At 37.1% G+C, this 21,882-nt stretch overlaps 2 protein-coding genes across 4 annotated transcripts; one reads left to right on the top strand and one right to left on the bottom strand.

Annotated features, from left to right (window-relative positions):
• The first annotated feature begins 297 nt into the window (after window positions 1-297).
• LOC103524771 (GPI mannosyltransferase 2) lies at window positions 298-3,247 on the top strand. The gene is made up of 2 exons (XM_008489803.3): window positions 298-506; window positions 1,029-3,247. The coding sequence occupies exon 2, from the start codon at window positions 1,123-1,125 to the stop codon at window positions 2,530-2,532; it is 1,410 nt and encodes a 469-aa protein (XP_008488025.1). The 5' UTR covers window positions 298-506; window positions 1,029-1,122; the 3' UTR covers window positions 2,533-3,247.
• On the bottom strand, window positions 2,780-20,274 carry LOC103524782 (embryonic polarity protein dorsal-like). 3 transcript variants are annotated; one of them, XM_017449740.2, is made up of 12 exons: window positions 20,177-20,268; window positions 13,184-13,192; window positions 11,942-12,132; window positions 11,480-11,670; window positions 11,328-11,380; window positions 10,734-10,862; window positions 10,100-10,417; window positions 8,448-8,525; window positions 6,111-6,332; window positions 5,603-5,722; window positions 4,838-5,077; window positions 2,780-4,201 (listed from the first exon to the last, which is right to left on the bottom strand). In XM_017449740.2, exons 1-12 carry the CDS (start codon window positions 20,238-20,240, stop codon window positions 4,191-4,193), a joined length of 1,626 nt encoding a protein of 541 aa, XP_017305229.1. In that variant the 5' UTR covers window positions 20,241-20,268; the 3' UTR covers window positions 2,780-4,190. The 3 variants fall into 3 exon arrangements, with proteins under 3 accessions (XP_017305229.1, XP_017305228.1, XP_026675878.1); XM_017449739.2 differs by lacking the exons at window positions 2,780-4,201; window positions 4,838-5,077; window positions 5,603-5,722; window positions 6,111-6,332; window positions 8,448-8,525 and having other exon boundaries at window positions 8,563-10,417; window positions 20,177-20,274; XM_026820077.1 differs by lacking the exons at window positions 2,780-4,201; window positions 4,838-5,077; window positions 5,603-5,722; ... (2 more) ...; window positions 13,184-13,192; window positions 20,177-20,268 and adding an exon at window positions 12,700-13,025 and having other exon boundaries at window positions 8,565-10,417.
• Between the last annotated feature and the right edge of the window lie 1,608 nt (window positions 20,275-21,882).

The raw sequence follows: 21,882 nt of genomic DNA, 5'->3' as shown, positions 1-21,882 counted from the left end.
GGGTGAGAGTTTTACCAAGTTGGTATTGTTTGAATTTGTTTTACATTGTTTGATAAAAAAAAAATGGTTTGACTTGAGGGAAAATAATGGAAACTTTGAGGTGTAGTAGATGAACCAAATATTATAGGGACTGGTCTTTGCGTCAGGGCAGTGAAAATAAAAGATCTTTTTTGCCAGCCTAGTTAGCTTAGTTGGTAGGATAAAATCCGCCCGGGCGGATTTTATCCTACCAACTAAGCTGATGGGATAATGTTCGTTCTCGGAACGGCTGGCTTTTTCCTATCCTGTCTTCCTTCTCTCTTCGATTTCGGGACGATAAGACCATAGCAGTTACAGTTCCCTCTGTCAAACCTCTTCAAAAAAAAAAAAAATTTGATAAGACGTTAAGACGAAAAATTGAATAAGCTCAAAAGCCAAAAGCTCCTCTAAGCTGGAGACTACATACAGATTGGATTAATCTGAAATTATGTCTCAATCACTCTCTGTAAGAAGTTGGTGTCTAAATGGTAAGTTTAGAAAATTTGACTTATGATAAATTCTACAACCTTACATTAAGATAATATTTTTTAGTACAGTGGTTAAAAGATCTGGCTGGGAAACTTTAAACAGGGAGTAGACCAGCTCAGTCTAGCTGGGGGACTTGAAACAGGGAGGATACCAGCCTGAAATTTCCCAATTAAAAAAATAGCAAAAGTTGGGTGCACAGGGCATCCACTTGCAAAATTTTGTGGCCAAAACCAAATGTCAGCCCAAACCACCCCAATGGCTCAAGTTTCAAGCCAACAAGTAGGCACCTACTGTACTAACATCAGTACAATGACATGTCCCATGTTACTTCATAAAATGTAGGTAAGTAGGTATATGTTAAAAATAGAATGCAAGAACATTTTTTTTTTTTTTTTTGGGGGAAAGTGGGTTATTTTAAAAAAAAAAAGGAAAAAAATTTTTTTTTTTTTTTTTTTTTTTTTTTTTTTTCCAATGGTTTGAAACATGGATATTAATTATTCCTCCTTTTCTTTCTTTTCTAGATTTAACACACCTGTGGACCTGTTGATTGTGTGTAAGAGGGAGAAAAGGTACTGCTTGCTAATAGATCACGAGAAAATTTCATATTGAATTAAAATGACACTGTTAGATTTTATATCCCACAAAATACAACCCAAGAAACAATGGAGCTCAACATTTATTTTGAATCTGTCATTCCAATCCCAACTTCTCCTCATCTTGATACAATGGATCCTCAATAATTTCATACCAGATCACACTCCTGATGGGGTGTTTCAAAAAATTCAAATCATTGAACCTCAGTCTCCTACTGATGTTGTCATTGATACTATATTATCTCCATTTGTCAGGTGGGATGCAGTTTACTTCTTACACATAGCTCAGTTTGGCTACTCTTATGAGAACACAATAGCATTCTTTCCTCTATTCCCAAAGTTGGTGCACTGTGTGGCCTTTGTTATTTATCATGTAACTTTTCACAGTCTGAATACATCATCTTGTTTTCTTCTTAGTGCCATACTCATCAATTTTATATGTTTTTCTTTATCTACTTTGGTCATCTACAAACTAGCACTCATAGTTAGTAACAAGAATTTCAATTTTTCTTCTATCGTAGTTGTCCTATTCATATTGAATCCATCTCGTGTATTTTTCATAGCTCCTTACTCAGAAGCTTTGTTCTCCTTGACTTCATTTCTAGGCATCCTATCTCTGTATGACTCTTGGAATTTTAAAGGATGCATCTTTTTTGCTTTCTCTGTGGCAACACGTTCTAATGGAATATTAAATGTAGGATTTATCATTCACAAATATATGCATCTCTTTGTAAGTTGCTTACAGATCAAAAAGAAGAAAATTCCCTACTGGTCCCTTTTGTGGAATTCCATATGTCTATTCTTTGCTATTGGTTTCATTATAGCACCGTTCATATTTTATCAGAACACAACTCGTTCACTGTTTTGTGATCCACAAAATTCTAATCTTTCCATATCCAACTCTCATGTAATTTCACATGGTGTTAAACACAATTATGTCTTGCCAGGTACATCTCGAGGTAGTTATTGTTCTAGCTATGAGTTCCCTTACAGCTATGTTCAGAGACATTATTGGAATGTTGGCTTTCTCAGATATTTTCAGTTCAAGCAAATCCCCAATTTTTTATTAGCTGCACCCATCTTGTTATTAATCTTCCATGCAGCTTACGAATATTTTATTAAGTCCAAGAAAATAAAATTATTAGCTAATGGTCAAGTATTTAAAATCAACCACTACAATGCAAAACATTTCAAGTGTTCTTTTCTCTTTAGCTACTATTTACATGCTTTCTTTCTCAGTTTGTTTTGTTTCTTGTGTATTCATGTACAAGTTTCTACTCGAATGCTACTCTCTTCAAGCCCTCTCACTTATTTCATTGTAGCCAAGTATGTAACAGAAAGACATTATTTGGCAAAGTACTGTCTGCTTTATTTTTGTAGTTACAGCATATTGGGACTTTTATTATTTACTAATTACTATCCATGGACCTGATACAAATGTCAACCCATCTTATTAATATTGTTCAATCTACATATGTCTAAATCAGTCAAGGTTAGAACAAACCAAAGAAACTTGTAAATGTAATTGTATTTCTGTATAAAATCATTTTGATCTCTTTATTTTTTAAAAACAAATTTTGTAAACTAGATAATATATTATATTGATTTGTACAATATTTTACCAACTTCTTGGCTTGTATATTTTTAAAAAATAATAAAAAAGTAAAATATCTTATAGGGAGGGGAATGAGAACAGTCAAATAATGCGAATACCACAAAGGGAAAAAGAGTACCTACATGAGGAACACAGTGAAGTTAAGCTACGTCGTGTGAGGTTGGTAAGTACCTGAACTGGTGACCGTTTGGTCAAATGTTGGCTATTTTAGGGTCCACTAATCCTGGACAGAACAAGCGAAGAGCTGGTCGAAATATCAGCAAAAAAGGTTGTTTGGTTATTTGGTTGAAATTCGTAAAGTTTCGTTTAACTCTCTAAGTGAGTTCTACAGGTCACTGAACCATAACCATTTGTTATGAATTTGCCCACAATAACGTCTGGGGTAAAGGGACTTTTCAGTCTCATTTGAGCAGTGTAAATAAATAATCAATAATATTAAACCTTTTTTGTTCAATGGTATTGGTAGTAAATATTTAACAAATAATTTCTGAAAGATCAACAATAAATTTCTTACAAGAAATATTTAAAAAAACAAAATTAAATTAACAATAATAAATATGCTTTAAAATTAAAACTACAAATTTCTTCACCTATTGCACAGTTTAGCATATCCTGGGGCTTTCCCTAGTTTTAAAGAGGTAGTTTAGAACTACAATAACACTTCTTAATGGTAGAAAAAAAAATAGAAAAGCATCTTAAAAATAATAGAGTATAAAATTTAATTACAAACATTAAACAAAGTCAGTGGAATGGGTGGGTACAAAAGTTACCCAATCACTAGCAACAAATTTTGCACAGGTAAATAATAATAATTTCTACTATATATAATACAATTAATACATAAAAATATTACTTTTCTATGCTAGAATACTTGGTACAATATAATAATACTAAAGATCGAGGGAAGTTGAGAAAGAAAAAACCATGTAAAAAATCACTAAAGTTGAGAGTTTCACCACTACTTTTAATTGGTAGGTAGCGATGAAACAACTGCTGTATTAGACTCCTTTGTCTGTGTCACAGCATGCCCATCTCGTAAGACGTCCGTGATGGGCAAGAAGAGAAAAAAATATACCCCATTCAGGTACTAAGTGATCGAGAACACAAGAAAGTTGTAAAAAATGCGAAAATTGACAATTAAGTAATTTTTTCACAAGAAAGTAACCCGTTGAAATATCTGCAATGAAATGCGAGTTTCGCTGGGATTTATTTCGATCCAGAATCCGAATCAAAGCCCGGAACAGGTAAAAGTAAAAGAATGTCTCACTGTAGCGACTAGCTACTCGTACACCTACATAACACATATGAAGGAAACAAATTGAATACTTAATTCTAAAGTTCAAACCTGATTCAAGTGGACTAAATGTATGTTTGTTCTCCAGTGGCCATGATGAGGTAGTGACATTTGAGTTGAGATGAGAGATGAGTATTGTATGGTGTTATAAACGTGTCTTTTGTTTTCACTTCTGTTTCGTTTAGTCCACATCTGTAATTCAAGAAGAGAAAGAATTACGTTATTTTGACAAGTAAATACTCGTATATGCAATAAAAGTCATCAATTTAAACGATTCTAAACTAGTTTTTTTTTTACAACGCACTGCAACATCATTGCAATTATTTGTGACCCAACTTGGTATTCTAACCTGGTTTTTCGACAATCGTGTGTACGACTGTACGCAATATTTGCTCAAAGTTCAAGTCTAAACGAGTGAAATTTGAACGAATATCGCGTACACATGCAAAGATCTGTCGAAAGATCAAATAAACTTTGGAAACGGGATACCATGTCAAATACTAATTAATACTAGTGAAGACCTATTTTCTTCTTATTTTCGAAAGATCAAATTGTCGTAGAGTAAGTATCGGACTTTAAGTCTCAGAGCGGAATTGAACAGGCGGTTCTCTACCACGTGTAATAATAACAATAGTGCTTATTTATACTGCTCGCATAGGACTTAAAAGTCACTTTACTCCAGCAGTAGGCTACTACTATTATTGTGGTTAAAGTCTCAAATTATATTGAGGATAATATTCCATACCTCGGCTGGGATTGAACCCACGCCGTCCTGTTTATCAGGCGAGCGCCTTGACCACTACACCACCGAGGCAGGTACTGACTTACCAGCTGTCATGTTGTTGAACGCCTGATTAGCGATGTTGGTCAAACTGTCACTCATGTTCGGGTTCTCGGAAATGATCAGACTTTCGTGCAGATTCTGCGAAAGTTGTTCGGGATTTAGCAAGTCCGCGGAGTCAACTTCGTTGAGGCTATCTTGTTCGGTTCTATAACAACGTTCAGTTCTATAAGAAGATGTTTCATGAGTATCCATGTTGGTGATGTTTGTGTAGTTCAGGTCCGCACCTGCAAGATCGAACCATCTCTATGTATAAAAGAGAAAGGGGGTATGTTTGTTTGTGTTTGTTTGTCTGTCCGACTTGTTTAGAGAAAACTACCGATACATAGAAAAAAATAGAGAGTAGACCACCCTTAAAATGACCCATAGATCCCAGTAAAACCTGTCAGATCAAAGCCACAGGACTGTATTCCAGAGGCCTGCGTTTGATTCCCGAAAATATTCTTCCCGTAGCGAAGTACGTGTCCCCAAATTTTGAGCTATTTGATTGGAGCATGACCTGCACTACAGTAGGAATCGAACTTCGTGACAAAACTAGACATTCATAAAAAATAAAAAAGCACATGTATTTCAACACTTTTTAAACATCCCTTCCACGCTTATCTATATCGGTCAATCTACCTAAGTTTATCTAAATCAGTCAATCTTTATCTAAATCAGTCAATCTACCTAAGTTTATCTAAATCGGTAAAGTTGTTCGTTTCTGCAAGTCCTGTGTTGCGCGCTACCTAACCCTGTTGAAAGTTTCCTACCAGGGGGTGGTGTTTGATCAGGTACATAGACTGGATTGTTGTGAGGTGAGATGGGGTAGGGGATGGAGTGATCCGGGGACGTTGTGTAAATGTGAGATGCTGGGGCATTGACGAATACAGCTGAAAAATAGAAGAAGAAAATAATAGGTAAAAAATATTTCTTTTTATAATACTCAGAGTATAATAACAATATGAAGCTTATTTATACTGCTCGCATAGGACTAAAAAGTCCTTTTACTCTCGCAGTAGGCTACTACTATTATTGTGGTTAAATTCTCAAAATGTGAGGATTAAATTCCATGCCTCGACTGGGATCGAGCCCACGCCCTCCTGTTTACCAGGCGACCATCTTGTCCACTACGAGGCAGTCTATCAAACCTCTTTAAAAAAGTGCTGGTTCAATCCTCGCCTAGTGATTATTACATCAGGGTTCATACTTTTCCCGGAATGAAATTACTATTCCAGAAATACTCCATGAATTTTACAGAAAATTAGGAGGCGGACATACCTTGCGAGCTTGCTGATTCTGGTGAGAAAGGTTGCTGATACACATTGGGTCGATACTGAGAGGCGAAGGAAGGGGACGGAGTTCTGGAACTATGGGGATGATAGGGGGACAGACCACTAGTCCCGGGGACAGGGCTGGGGCTCAGGTAATGATATTGCTGGTCTGGTTGTTCTACTTTCAGAGACTGGGAAGAAGAGGACGGTCGCTTGCGTTTTTTCTTCACTGGAAATGGAGAAAAAAAATTATAGATTTTGTTTATGACACAGTGTGAAGGTTTTTTATTTTAAAAGAGGTTTGATAGAGAGAACTGTAACTGCTAAGTCTCATCATGCCGAAATCGAAGAGAGAAGAAAGGCAGGAATAGGAGAAAGCCAGCAATTCCGAGAACGAACATTATCAGTGTAGGATAAAATCTGCCCCGAGCGGTAAAATGGTTAGAATTAAATTAATTGTAGGTATAATAAATAAGATAGGATTAAATAAAATCGTACAAAACACTCTTATTTAATTAGTAGGATCTTAAATGAGAATACTAGTGAAAACTCAAGAGAATAAATAAGATAGGATTAAATAAAATCGTACAAAACACTCTTATTTAATTAGTAGGATCTTAAATGAGAATACTAGTGAAAACTCAAAAAAGATTTCAAGAACGTGTTGAATATGAGTAAACAGTTAAAATCCGACCAACTGTTTAAGTGTTATCACGGAATACACAAACAGATCAAAAGAACAATCTCGGAGTAAAAACTTAGACCTTACTTCGTTTCATCAGTTGTTTCATCAGTAGGTACGGTGACAGTTGAATAGGCAATATAGAGTTATGTATATTCATACAGAATTAAGTAAATTAGGCAATACGCAATACCAAACGAAAAAATGTCGTTTCTAATAAGCATGCATTACAAAAATTCAAAAGATAGTGCAAAGCTAAAAAAAAAAAAAATCTCATGTTAGTTACTAAAGGAAAGAAACAATAATCATCACAATGAATCACAGTAAAACGTCAATACAACAAAACTAAAGGAACAAAAAACCACTACAGAACACTCTACCGTAGACATACCTTTGGTATAAATGTTTGCACTAAAATATCCCAATCATGTTGATCCAAGGAAATAGAAGTCTCTTGTGTAAGCGTTATCTAAATATTTACGTCAAAAAAGACCACCAATAATAGAGGAATGAAAAGATTAAAATACATTTGTTCACCAAAAATTTCCATCACTCTCCTTCTCACGGCTGCAGCATTCATGTGAAGATACATACGTCAAAGGGAATGTGCCCGCATTTCATTTGTCAACCACGTAACCAAAAAAGTCTTTGGAGGAAAAAATATTCTTCTCCAACTTAAGATTTACAATAACATACCAAAGCTATAAGAATGATCCCTAAAAAAGGAAGGAAAATATCTTGCAGGTCCAAAAACAATAATTGTCTCTTAAGTGTTATCACGGAATACACAAACAGATCAAAAGAACAATCTCGGAGTAAAAACTTAGACCTTACTTCGTTTCATCAGTTGTTTCACCAGTAGGTACGGTGACAGTTGAATAGGCAATATAGAGTTATGTATATTCATACAGAATAAAGTAAATTAGGCAATACCAAACGAAAAAATGTCGTTTTTAATAAGCATGCATTACAAAAATTCCAAAGATAATGCAAAGCTAAAAAAAAAAATCTCATGTTAGTTACTAAAGGAAGGAAACAATAATCATCACAATGAATCACAGTAAAACGTCAATACAACAAAACTAAAGGAACAAAAAACCACTACAGAACACTCTACCGTAGACATACCTTTGGTATAAATGTTTGCACTAAAATATCCCAATTATGTTGATCCAAGGAAATAGAAGTCTCTTGAGTAAGCGTTATCTAAATATTTACATCAAAAAAGACCACCAATAATAGAGGAATGAAAAGATTAAAATACATTTGTTCACCAAAAATTTCCATCACCCTCCTTCTCACGGCTGCAGCATTCATGTGAAGATACATACGTCAAAGAGAATGTGCCCGCATTTCATTTGTCAACCACGTAACCAAAAAAGTCTTTGGAGGAAAAAATATTCTTCTCCAACTTGAGATTTACAATAAGATACCAAAGCTATAAGAATGATCCCTAAAAAAGGAAGGAAAATATCTTGCTGGTCCAAAAACAATAATTGTCTCTTAAGGCCAATACCCAAAATGAAAGAAAAAAAAATGATAATAAAACCCATTTCTAGTATGAATAAAAAATACACCGTAAGAATTTAGAAGAAACTTTTAAATTTAAATTGGAGCTAATCATGCGACCCATCACCATAAAAATATCCATCAGAAACTCACACTCAGGATCTGTATTGTTCTTTAAATCCTGGAAATATTCAGTGCCAACCTTCCGTTTTTTTCGCATTACATCATCGTCTAAAAAACAGAAAATGATCAATATTAGGAGAAAGTCTTTTTGAACTTAAATAAAAATATATTTAAATAAATATATGGCAAACAAAAAAGTAGAAAATTGTAACAGACTCTAACATAACTTACATAACTAGGTATATGATAAAATAAAGTGTCAAATGATTTCGGGGTGACCATTGACTAAGGAGCACCTCATTTAAAATGACTAGAAGTTGACTAGATCTCTTTCCTCAAGTCTAGACCAAATGAGCGTTTATGCCTAGATTCCGAGAACATAAGTACATATGTACTTAAGTCTTGAAATTTATTGTGTATCAGGTGTTCGCATTTTCCACTGAAAAGGTTAGAACCGCATGTCAATCAGTTCTATATCCAGACACCCCAGTAAGATGTCATAAGTATGTAGTGTGACGTCACATAACTATGTTTCACAAGCTATGTATCACATTGGTTGTTTTATTTTGTAGCAAGTCCTTCCACTGGACTATAATAGAAGGAAGCTTCATCGAATTCTGATTGAGTAGCATGAGGTGCTACACTTGTATACAAAGCGTAATGTTCTGCCTCAGTCAGCATAACGTCATCATTAATAGATCCCCCTCCCCCCACCTTGCGGGAGTCTATAGACAAACTTCTCTCACGGGGAGTAGCCGGTTTGCTTTTACTTTTGGATTTGAAGAAAAGCTTATGAAAGAAACTCTTGTACTTGGGTACAGGCGGTAGATTTTTATCCAGACCAGACTTGCGTGATCTCTTAGGAGGGAGAGGAGGAATGTTGTCATCATGTGTGGACACACTATCAAACTTATCACTTGTGGATTTCCGCTGCAGTGTAGCCAGGTTAGGTTTGGTGTGTGATGGAGGCCGAGGGGGAGGTGTTGTTACCTTGGAGGCGGGAGGTATGACTACCTTCACATTAGATAGTGCTACTGGCTTCACAGGTGGTGTTGCTACCTCTGGGGGAGGTGTCGGTATGTCTTGAGGAGGAAGAACATCCTCATAACATTCACCTCCACTATTCCTATCAATGAAATATTGGTTCTTCATAGCCAACTGTAAGCTAGAGTAGCTACCATAGCCTTCTGTACGCTGACCCAAGTGCTCCTTAGGAAACTCATGGACCTCTTCTATAGTAACACTTGATTCATTCACATTATTATTCAAGTCATCCAATTCATCCAGCGTAATAACTGCATTGTTACTGTCTTCAATGAGAAGGAAATCATTCTTCTCTTCCAATGTATCTTTTAGATTAGATACTTCATTGAGAAGTTCTTCAAATCGCTCATCTATTTTCTCTTTTGTATCAAATAGAACATCTGGTACTTGATTTGTTTCCATGTCAGTGTCATGCTGGCTAAACGTCACATGGGGTTTCATGTTGATGTTAACAGATTTATCAACGCGCGCATAATCATTCTCCTTCTCCTTGATGGGTTCTGCACTCACTATCTGTTCATCCTGACTGATTTTCTTCTCCTCCCCGGGTACAAACTGTGTCATGGTGTTCTGGAATAGATTAACAAGAGCCAAAGGCTGGGCTTTGTTTTTCCTATACCTCCAGAAGATGGGCCTACCTGAGTCTAGTGGTGTGAGCATAAAGTTGTAAGGTTCTGAAATGTCCTTCTTGGTTACTAGTTGTATTTTCACATGTACTGGATCATTGATCTCGAAAGATTTGTAGGCCGGTGTTTTGAGGACTATAGCATACTGTTTGTGTACCTCGAGAGTTTTCACTCTTTCATCCCATACTACTACACCATCCTGCTCTTCATAGAAACGAACTTCTATATCATCCTTGTTGACCTTATCACAGAGTATGATCATCTTCATGTCTCCTACTACAGGAGCAGACACATGGGACAAAGTGTGAATTGTCAGATCTGAGTAGGTTTCTGAAACAAGACGGTACAGATTGATCATTTACAGTTCTTTTTTTGTACATCTAAATTAAAAAAAAAAGTTTAGTGAGTATATCTTTTGCTTCTTATAATCTTATATAGAACCATAAAAACAGCTTTAGGAAAAGGTAAAAAAAAATACCAAGAACAGTTAGTGAAATGCTACCGCAGGACGCATTAATCTACATATTTGGAAATCAAATTGAAAAAAAAAAATCAATAATACACATTAATCTATTGGGAATCAAGTGGGAAAAATTCAATAGTTATCGGGAAAATAATTCATTTTGATCTATTTGTTTCCACTTACTTGCATCATAGATAATATCTGACACGACAGGCTCAAGTTTAATAACGTTGTCCTTATCCTTGGGCAGATACGCTTGAAAGCAGAGTCTCACGGCGTTCAAATCAAGATTATCCCTGTTGTTGAAACCCACTGAAATGGGAAACAAATCAAAAAATCAGTCAGACGCAAGAGCACGTTGAATACACCAGTTCCCAGTTTTCTCGGCCTCGCACAAGCTGGGTGAGGTTAGTTTGAGGAGGCGGGTAGCTTGTCGCCGAATGGAGCATTAAAACAGTTAATCCTCTTTAAAAGAAATCTATTGTAGATAGGTACTAAAAGAAAGGGAAGCGAAAGAAAAATCTCTAATTATATTAGACATTAGAGGGATTAAAGAAAAAATCACAAGTCACAAGATGTAACTATAAATTTCTTCTGTCCCAAAGACAAAAGTAAGTCATGTACTTAATGGAATAGCAGAAGATTATTGTAAAAGAGTACATAATTGAATAAAAAATCCATTATTACTATTATTATTATTATTTAGACTGCGAGATTCAAGGGACTTATCAGTCTCATTCTGGCTGTATAAACCAAGGTATATTCTATTTTACTTACGCCCAAAAGGGTCCACGCGCTGTTTTTCTCGCTGTTGAAGGGACGCTTGTATGAGATGCGCTTTGAAAAATAAGTAGGTGTTACCTAATGGAAAATGGGCATGCATCATTCATACTTGGCAAAATTGGAGGTACAGTCTAAACGCTTGTATGTCTTTCTTCTTCATACACTGGATGCCCAGGTTGGTAAACGAATAAGTCATATCCCCTTCGAGTAGCGTGGCGCAGAATATGCCATTGGTGCAGTTGTCTTTGCTGACGAGCTTGTGTGGGTGAGAACGGTAAGGACTGTCTTTGCTTACACAGGACACTACGAGGTGAGCGTCGCCTACGTAATTCCTGATCTGAAATGATAGAAAAAAGTTGACAATGGAGGGGTTTGACGCAAAAACGACTTGGAAGTTATAATCTTATGACCCTCGCGACCCAGCGCTTACAAGGCAGACGCGCTAAACTCCAAGCTAACCAAGGCCGACTACTCACTAACGGGTAGACCTGACAGGTACACCTGATCAGGTTCGGCTGTCAGGTCTACCAGATACCTGATAGTGAGTGGCTGGCCTAAGCAGGCCCTCCTTCTTTGACACCTAGGTAGCATCTCGGTTGTATTCTTACCATGATTTTAGGGTACGATTTGCATTCGAGAGTTGAGTTGGCACCCATGATGGATCCTGCAGACCTCCCCTCACACTCATACCGGAACCGAACTTTGGACTTGGGCTGCTCCAGTATTTCTATGTAAGGTCTTCTAGAGGCGTCTAGTCGTGATTGTACTGAGTCCATGCTCTGATCCACTTGCGATTGCAACGTGTTTTGGCACTAAAATCTGACCATCGAAAATTTGACCCGATTACATTACTTTCCTTCCTATAGGATAAGGAAAGTAAAAATATACCTACTTACTTGTATTTTGTTAGCAAATACATATTTCAATTCAATTACTCAAGGAAACTTTCTTGTAATGGGTAGGTACCTATTGTACCTCTTCTTGCCCATCTGAAGCACATTCTTTAAAAATCATAGCTCTCCAAGAATAGAAAAGTTTGGTCAGAAACTTTCCACCCTTGCAGGGATTTGTAAACTAAATCTCCTGGTTATAGGTCAGTGTTTTTTTATCACTTGGCTACAGAGGTGGGCCAAATAAAAGACATGGGTACCTAGAACACAATCTTCCTGTGAGTGATGTTTTTACTGGACAATTATCGTGATCTTTATCTTCAAGAGGTCCCACACTCCTCCTATCTTTCAGTAACCCAAAAACAACCTGTTGCTCTTATCACTAATATTTACTTCACGATTTCAAGTAAAATATTGTTATTCATTCCTGAACATTCATAGGTACCTACCTATATATTATGCAATCAAACCAATTGTCAACTTACCACAAGATAAGAAGATAGAAGAGTTTTTAATGAATAATAGCACCAACACAAATGAGTGTCTCCATTAATTTCTTGGTACGAAGAGAAGATCCACTGGTAAGTAGTAGGTGGGTATCCAAAAAAGTTGCACAAGAAATCAGCACACAAAATTTGATATCATAATCTAGGTAACCGGCACGTTTTACAGGTAGGTAATTTTAATTAATTGAAAATAAATAAAATAATGATAGGTAGGTAATTAATTTGTTAAATAAAATTAAAACGTAGAACTTTGCATCTATCGGCCGAAGCTTCTCGAGCGGGATAAAAATTTGAACTGAAAGAAAAATAAATAAAAACAACTTTCAAATCATGTGCGAGAACATAGCTATGAACAGCGTTGTGGGAGGGGGTGATAAGTTTTGGGCGGCTCGTGACCAGGAAATATTGGTGCGGCTGGGAAAAATCCCACACGATTTTTCCCTTTGCGATTGCATCAAATTAACTGGAAGACAAAATCAACGAGTGAATCAAGACCAAGTTCTACATGTTAGGTTAGATTCGTATAAGCTTAGCCCATCCCTTGGGGCAGTTCCCCCTACACCTAAGCCTCAGAGTGGGCTTTTTGTGTGTGAAGTTAAGCTGAGTTAACAATAGAGCCAACAGGATTAATTAAATTTATTTCAATCGAACCCGGGACCTTTTCCATGACAAGCAAATGAACTACTACTGATAAAAGTACTTTTGTTCCTAGCTTCCTTTCTCGCTTTGATTACGGACCCCCTCCTCTCCAAAGAAATCCGTATGTGTTTATTCTCTAGAAATGTGTAAAGACTGAATTGAGTGAGTTTCATAAAGGAACGACTCTTTTTAGTGGACTAGGTATAAGGTCAATGAGTCAGATCCTAACCCTTTAAAAGTACCTTCAGGGAGACTCATTTGTGTTGGTGCTATTATTCAATAAAAACTCTTCTATCTTCTTATCTTGTGGTAAGTTGACAATTGGTTTGATTGCATAATAGGTACCTATGAATGTTCAGGAATGAATAACAATATTTTACTTGAAATGGTGAAATAGATATTAGTGATAAGAGCAACAGGTTGTTTTTGGGTTATGGAAAGATAGGAGTGTGGGTTCTCTTGAAGATAAAGATAAAGTTCACGATAATTGTCCAGTAAAAACATCACTCACTGGAAGATTATGTTTTAGGTACTCATGTCTTTTATTGGCCCACCTCTGTAGCCAAGTGATAAAAAAACACTGACCTATAACCAGGAGATTTGGTTTACAAATCCCTGCAAGGGTGGAAAGTTTCTGACCAAACTTTTCTATTCTTGGAGAGCTATGATTTTTAAAGAATGTGCTTTAGAGCAATGAGCATTGGTACTTGGTTAGCACTCAAGAATTGTTTGTCAGATGGGCAAGAAGAGGTACAATAGGTACCTACCCATTACAAGAAAGTTTCCTTGAGTAATAATTGAATTGAAATATGTACTTATTTGCTAACAAAATACAAGTAAGTAGGTACATTTCTTTTTCTTGTGGGAATCAAACCCAGGACCTTCTGCATGACAAGCAAGCATGGTAGGTACCCCCAAAAAATCTTAATCTCAGGGGGTGGAAATGGAAGGTTTTAACCAAAGTGTTGTCTTTTTGAATCAGAGTTGGTAGTTGGTAGGTCCATTTTATCTGGAACTCCAGTCCTGATTATCAAATTGACCTCAAACCAGTCATAGGTTTTTCAAGTCCTTATGCCCACCACTCATGTTTTGGAACATATGTGGTGGGAAAAGCTTCAGACCTAGGTCTGACTATCACTTATGCACAGATGCAGTCTATCAGTCAGTTGGAACATGTGTGGTGGGAAAAGTTTCAAAGCTAGGTCTGTAAGAGAGTCTGAGAGACCTAGGTCTGAAGCTTTTTTGACTACTCGTGAACCAGTCATAGGTTTTTCAAGTCCTTATGCCCACCACTCATGTTTTGGAACATATGTGGTGGGAAAAGCTTCAGACCTAGGTCTGACCATCACTTATGCACACATGCAGTCTATCAGTCAGTTGGAACATGTGTGGTGGGAAAAGCTTCAAAGCTAGGTCTGTAAGAGAGTCTGAGAGACCTAGGTCTGAAGCTTTTTTGACTACTCATACTCAGATTGTTGGGTCTGTCTGATGGTCTGAGTAGTGGGCATGAGGTATGATATGCTTTCAGTTCTACATGTTAGGTTAGATTCGTATAAGCTTAGCCCATCCCTTGGGGCAGTTCCCCCTACACCTAAGCCTCAGAGTGGGCTTTTTGTGTGTGAAGTTAAGCTGAGTTAACAATAGAGCCAACAGGATTAATTAAATTTATTTCAATCGAACCCGGGACCTTTTCCATGACAAGCAAATGAACTACTACTGATAAAAGTACTTTTGTTCCTAGCTTCCTTTCTCGCTTTGATTACGGACCCCCTCCTCTCCAAAGAAATCCGTATGTGTTTATTCTCTAGAAATGTGTAAAGACTGAATTGAGTGAGTTTCATAAAAGAACCACTCTTTTTAGTGGACTAGGTATAAGGTCAATGAGTCAGATCCTAACCCTTTAAAAGTACCTTCAGGGACTTGAAGAGTGAGTTACGCGTTTTAGGATCTGATGTGACGCATTAACTATGTAAGTAGAGGGAACTGTAACTACTAAGGTCTTATCGTCCCGAAATCGAAGAAAGAAGGAAGACAGGACAGGAAAAAGTCAGCCGTTCCGAGAATGAAACTTATCCGTTTAGGATACCTTAATCGTTCTCGGGAGGGAATCGAACCCGCAACCTAGCGCTCATTTTGTACACATATCTATCCTCCTCCAAGATCTCAGGCGAAAATTACATACATGCAAGGGTCGAACTCTGAATATTAAACGAAGACAAAGCGGGCTAATTTCAAACGTTAGCCGAGTGTGGAGTACAATTTTGTCAACCAGGACATGGCGAGCAAAGAATAAAATGGAGCCCTGCCAACACCTTCCAATAGAATTCTCAGAATAATGTTTTCATTTTAATACTTGTCACTCGGTGTTATTTTAAAATTTTCAGACTGATATTCGCTACCATCACTTCGCATCTTCACTCGTCCCTTAAATTGCTTCCTCTCTTCCCTCTTTTTTTTACATAATTGAACGTCTTGGAGGTTCTCCATTGAATATTCAACCATTTAGTACCTACTAATTACATATCCCCGTTCGTAGAAGCTTAACCCATCCTTTAGGGCTGTCTAGCCCCTACACCTAAGCCTCAGACTGAGCTTTTTGTGTATGGAGTTAAGCCCATATCCCTATTCACTTTACCCAATAATATTTACCCCGAGGTTTGCAGTCACAGGCTATTTGAAGGCCTTCTGCATAAGCACAAATGCATGAAGGACGTCCAAAAACGGACCAGTATAAAGATAACATGTGACTGTAGAGGTTAGAACTTTCTCCGGGGCTAAGAGTCCCAGTTGATAGGAAAAACCCTACAAGGAAAGGTTCCAGGGTCCATGAGTTAGTTCAAGTGAGAAGTAACCCCCACAGAAACCAAGACTGGATGGAAATCGCATAGGATAGAGGGGAGTGGAAAAAAGCTGTTTTCTGGAGGTCCTGGGCCCACGCGGCCTGTTAGAACCCGGCGGTAAGGTGTTTAAGTGACCGTCTTTCGGTCCAAACATCGCCTCGCTTAAAGATGTTAAGATCTTAACCAATGCACACAAAATCATGTTTTTACGGCGAATAATAGAACAAAGTGATACTGTATGTTGTTTCTCCTAAAAACATGGGGCTATACAAACTCCAAATATTAATGGGCGAACCGCCAAAACACGTCAGAAGATAAAAATAAGAAGAAAAAAGTTGATCAAATGAGCTGCTTCAATTTCTGTTACATCAAAACGTTTGTGCCTCGTTGTCGCAAATATCTGATGGCCCCAAACTAACCTACGGCTTCTTTAATATTTTTTATCATCTTCCTTTTTCTTTGAGTACACTCATTGGATATCTAATTAGGTAGTTAGAGGAGGAAACTGTAACAACTGAGGTCTTATCGTCCAGAGAAGCAGGATAGGATAGGAGAAAGCCAGCCGTTCCGAGAACGAACCTTAAGTATCTGTTTGGTAGAAAGTTCGACCTCCCGACCTAGTGCTTACAAGGCTAGCCCTACTTTTAATATTTATTAAGCCACACGGGAAATACACAGTAAAGGGACTTTTAGGTCTCATTTTGGTGGTATAAATAGGGTAGGTAAACCTTTCCTACTACTTAGATACCTTGATAGTTCGTAAATTAGGAGATGCGCTTTGAAAAATAAGTAGGTGTTACCTAATGGAAAATGGGCATGCATCATTCATACTTGGCAAAATTGGAGGTACAGTCTAGCATGCACCCTGTCTAATAAAATTAATCAAAAAGGGATTCTTAATTGTTCTGCAAAGGTAAAACAACACCCCCAATTTACTTAAGTAAGTAGGTGCTTATTTAAGTAAGTAATATGCTACTAAAATGCTATAATAATGTACCAAGATATCCCAAAGAATTTTGGCATCACACAGCACTCTGTACTTGATAAATTAAGTGAGTAGGTACAAATACCGCTTACTTGGGTGATGTTTCAAAGTCATAGACCAGGAAAAATGAGGACCAACGGAATTTTTCTTTTTCTTCTACGACTTCTAGATACCTAGATAAATCGCATTTTGACGTGAAATCTGACGTCACAACTCTTTGAACTTTTTGATTAGAACTTCAATTAAAAATTGAATTTTCGACCTTTTAAAGTTACTTTTTCGGAGTTTTGACCTCAGATTTGGATTTTTCACAACTTCGACCTATTATTGATAATATTTCGACCTATTATTGATAATATCAATAATAGGTCGACCAAAATTATTGATAATATTTTCCCAATTGCAACTCCTCCATTTAGGTACCTATTGGGATACCACATCAGGGAGAGCATGTCATTACAACATATTTATTATGTAGGTATGGACTTTATAGATATTGCCCTATAAGTAGATGTCGAAATAAGTAGGTACATACCATAGTTAGGTGTATATGCGATTGGTGGATGTTTATTACATTAGCTCTCTCTACATTATACCTCGACTTACATAGGTACTCCCTATGGTTATCCAGGACAGAAGAAAAATCTCAACACTTCAAACATCTAATCCCCCATTAAACTTTATCATTTCAACAATGATAAGTAAAACACTTTAACGGCAAACGCGAAGACTTGTCCATTAAATAGAAACATAGAGATCACTTTAACATCACTAAAAAAACATCTCATATCCGCAATAGCAACATTGTTTACATTTCATTGAAACTTTCGAAAGTTGCCAAAGATTACGTAGGTATAATCTGTCCGCATAATACTTTCTTAAGGTACCTCTGGATGATACATTGATACAGTGTGTTAAATACTCGTTCTAATATGTCCCACAAAACTAAAGTAGTAAAGTTGCAGTCGAAAAGGAGGAAATAGGTACCTAATTTTATTATTATTACTTGAGCTTCGTTCTACAAGGTTATACAGAGCTTTTTCCGAAAATTTGATTAGGTATTTCATTACAAGGAATAAGAGTAGGTATTAGGTAGGTGCATTGGATACCAGGTAAATAGGTATGATTATTGATAGTTATTAATTTATTTTTATTATGTACTGATATCAATCAATAAAAATATTATCTACCTACATTCTGTACCTATTTAGTCAATGATTTGAACAACACTTTATTTGTTTGGTGTAAAGTTCAAGTTCTATCTGACAAACATAAAACAGGTCTTCAATAATTTTTCAAGAGGTTTGATAGAGGGAACTGTAATTGCTAAGGAAAACAGGATAGGAGAAAGCCAGCCGTTCCGAGAACGAACCTCCGCCTCGGGCGAGAATCGAACCCGCGACCTAGAGCTTACAAGGCAAACGCGCTACGCTCCAAGCAGTCTCAATCAAAAACTTTCGTATCAGAGAACTTCAAACCTTTACATTTACACCCTGTGTTACTTTTGAGTCACGCGCTTATGAATGACTCACCCTCAGTTCACATCTCTCGTATATATCATTACAAGTCTGTAGTATTTTGCTACTCTGGATTTTTGTTGTGAAACGGAATGACTCATGCCGAGCTGAGGAGGACGAAAAGAAGTAATAATCCGAAGTTGGGTTAAAGTGACGTCAAGAAATGAAGTACGCCGACGCCAAAGTGATTTCTCTTGCGTTAGTTTCCAAGAATGGTTGATTAAAATTATGGGAATTTTATAAATGCGTCACAGAAGAGCATCGAAAAAAATATATATAAAATGGAATAAATTAAATTATGATGGACTCGATATTATTTACCTAGAGACCAATTAATACACGACGCCAAAGGGATGCAGCCATCCTGCCGGCTAGCGGCTTGAGTAATACGAGAACGCTTTTCCCATGCTGAATTGACTTTGTTATTTGCCCAACTCACTGTTGCGTAATTTTATCCCAAAACCCAAGAGCTGTTGACAGAAAATGATGACGCCAAAGGGATGCAGCCATCCTGCCGGCTAGCGGCTTGAGTAATACGAGAACGCTTTTCCCATGCTGAATTGACTTTGTTATTTGTCCAACTCACTGTTGCGTAATTTTATCCCAAAACCCAAGAGCTGTTGACAGAAGATGACAATATTTTCTATTGATAGAATTGCAGAGATTAGTCTACACTCTACACAAGTCTTCAGTCTCATTATGACTTTATGTTGATCCATTTTTTGGATGTTTTTCATTTATCTGCACTTGTGTAGAAGCTGAAGTTCAAATCAATTTACGCTTGTATGTCTTTCTTCTTCATACACTGGATGCCCAGGTTGGTAAACGAATAAGTCATATCCCCTTCGAGTAGCGTGGCGCAGAAGATACCATTGGTGCAGTTGTCTTTGCTGACGAGCTTGTGCTACAGTCTAGCATGCACCCTGTCTAATAAAATTAATCAAAAAGGGATTCTTAATTGTTCTGCAAAGGTAAAACAACACCCCCAATTTAAGTAAGTAGGTGCTTATTTAAGTAAGTAATATGCTACTAAAATGCTATAATAATGTACCAAGATATGCCAAAGAATTTTGGCATCACACAGCACTCTGTACTTGATAAATTACTTATGTGAGTACTTAGGTACAAATACTTCTGTAGGTAGAGAAGTAAGCAAGTATTTCTGAGGAAGGAAAAAGTGGGATCCTTTTTTACTTTCCTTATTTTCTATTGATAGAATTGCAGAGATTAGTCTACACTCTACACAAGTCTTCAGTCTCATTATGACTTTATGTTGATCCATTTTTTGGATGTTTTTCATTTATCTGCACTTGTGTAGAAGCTGAAGTTCAAATCAATTTGACACTGAAGACTGGGTTAGTTAAGTACAATATTTACCAATCCTTTGAAAATCTAGCTACCTATGAAGCAAACCAAAAAACATGCATCTTAGGAAACTTGCATACAAATAGGCATGAGACACTTACTAAACTCTGCAATATCAGTATCAGATAAACTTATGGTAGGCTGATTTTCAGGTGTTGGCTCCATGACCCCCACACAATGCTGAAACCCAACACCATGAATAAATGTGAACAAGTAAGTAAAATGAGTAGGTACAGAAAAAAGTGCAAAGCTATCAAAACTACATGGTGAGAGTAGAAAAGGCTTTTAATTTTGTAAATATGTAATTACCTAATTTACATAGGAGCCAAAATTTTGAGAACTCAGACCATCAGACAGACCCAACAATCTGAGCACAAGTAGTCAAAAAAGCTTCAGACCTAGGTCTCTCAGACTCTCTTACAGACCTAGGTCTGAAGCTTTTCCCACCACATATGTTCCAAAGCAAGAGTGGTGGGCATTAGGACTTGAAAAACCTATGACTGGTTTGAGGTCAATTTGATAATCAGGACTGGAGTTCCAGATAAAATGGACCTACCAACTACCAACTCTGATTCAAAAAGACAACACTTGGGTTAAAAACTTCCATTTCCACCCCTTGAGATTAAGATTTTTTGGGGGTACCTACCATGCTTGCTTGTCATGCAGAAGGTCCTGGGTTTGATTCCCACAAGAAAAAAATCTGGTGTGAACATCACACGACTTTCCTTATCCTATTGAATGATGCTTATTTGAGTGTTCTTTTACCCTAACTTTTACAATATCTCTAAGCGTTTTGTCGCTATAGCTGAAAACCGCCAAAAAACGGTCGAAATCTGTCCAAAAGCGGTCAAAATACCGCCAAGCGCAGCAACCATCTCAACCAAAAGTTTCTTGTCGTATCCTTGTCACATTTGTCATCTCCATGCCAAATTTCAAGTCTCTAGCTCTTACCGTTCTCGAGATATTTTGTTTACAGACAGACAAAGATATTGTTAAATTACACCGAAAACCGCCAAAAAGCGGTAAAATGCCGCCAACCGTTGCACCAGTCTTAACCAAAATGCCTATCCAAGAACGGAACAGTTTGGTAAGAAAATTTCCGCCCTGGTCGGGATTCGAACACAGGACATCCGGGTTGAGACTCTATGGCCTCTATGCTCTTGACCACTCGGGATCTCAGGAAGGAGGAGGGAGTATACTGTTTAGTAGGGCAAATATGGAGAATAGAGAGTACAGGTGAGTATATTATAAAAATACTTATTCATACTGCTTGAAAAGGACGAAAGAGTCCTTTTACATCAGAAGTAGGCTACTACTACTATTATTGTGGTCAAATTCTCAAACAATGTTGAGGATAAAATTTGATGACAATAATTATTGGGTTATTGTTTTAGCGTCCTATTGTAAAATACGAAAACATGACAGGATTTTCAATTGTGTTAAGCACAAAAAAAAACCACTCACATTCACAGAGGCGAAAAAACTTTAATCCCACCGGGAATCGAACCCGGGACCTCCGGTGTGCAAGCCTAGCAAACTAACCACTCGGCCACGGAGGATGCTTTCCTATAGGCACTATAATAAACTAGAAGCTCTGATTCTTCGGTTACTATGTCATGGTTAGGACGTAATTCCCCGAGAATTTAATCTCTTACGTCTTGTTTATTACGTGCCTAATTAGCCAAGCAAAGTGATGAGATAATATAAGAAAAGTTCACGGGTGTTTTCCCCAAAGGTTAATACATCACTGTTTCTCGTTCTGATCTCACATGATAACAATCATCATGATAACAATAGTGACCGATAA

The sequence above is a fragment of the Diaphorina citri genome, unplaced genomic scaffold (genome assembly GCF_000475195.1).
Source record: "Diaphorina citri unplaced genomic scaffold, Diaci psyllid genome assembly version 1.1 scaffold119, whole genome shotgun sequence".
In the NCBI taxonomy this organism is placed as follows: Eukaryota; Metazoa; Arthropoda; class Insecta; order Hemiptera; family Psyllidae; genus Diaphorina; species Diaphorina citri.
Note: the sequence above shows the minus strand (reverse complement) of the source record. Positions and strands in the feature narration are given on the sequence as shown.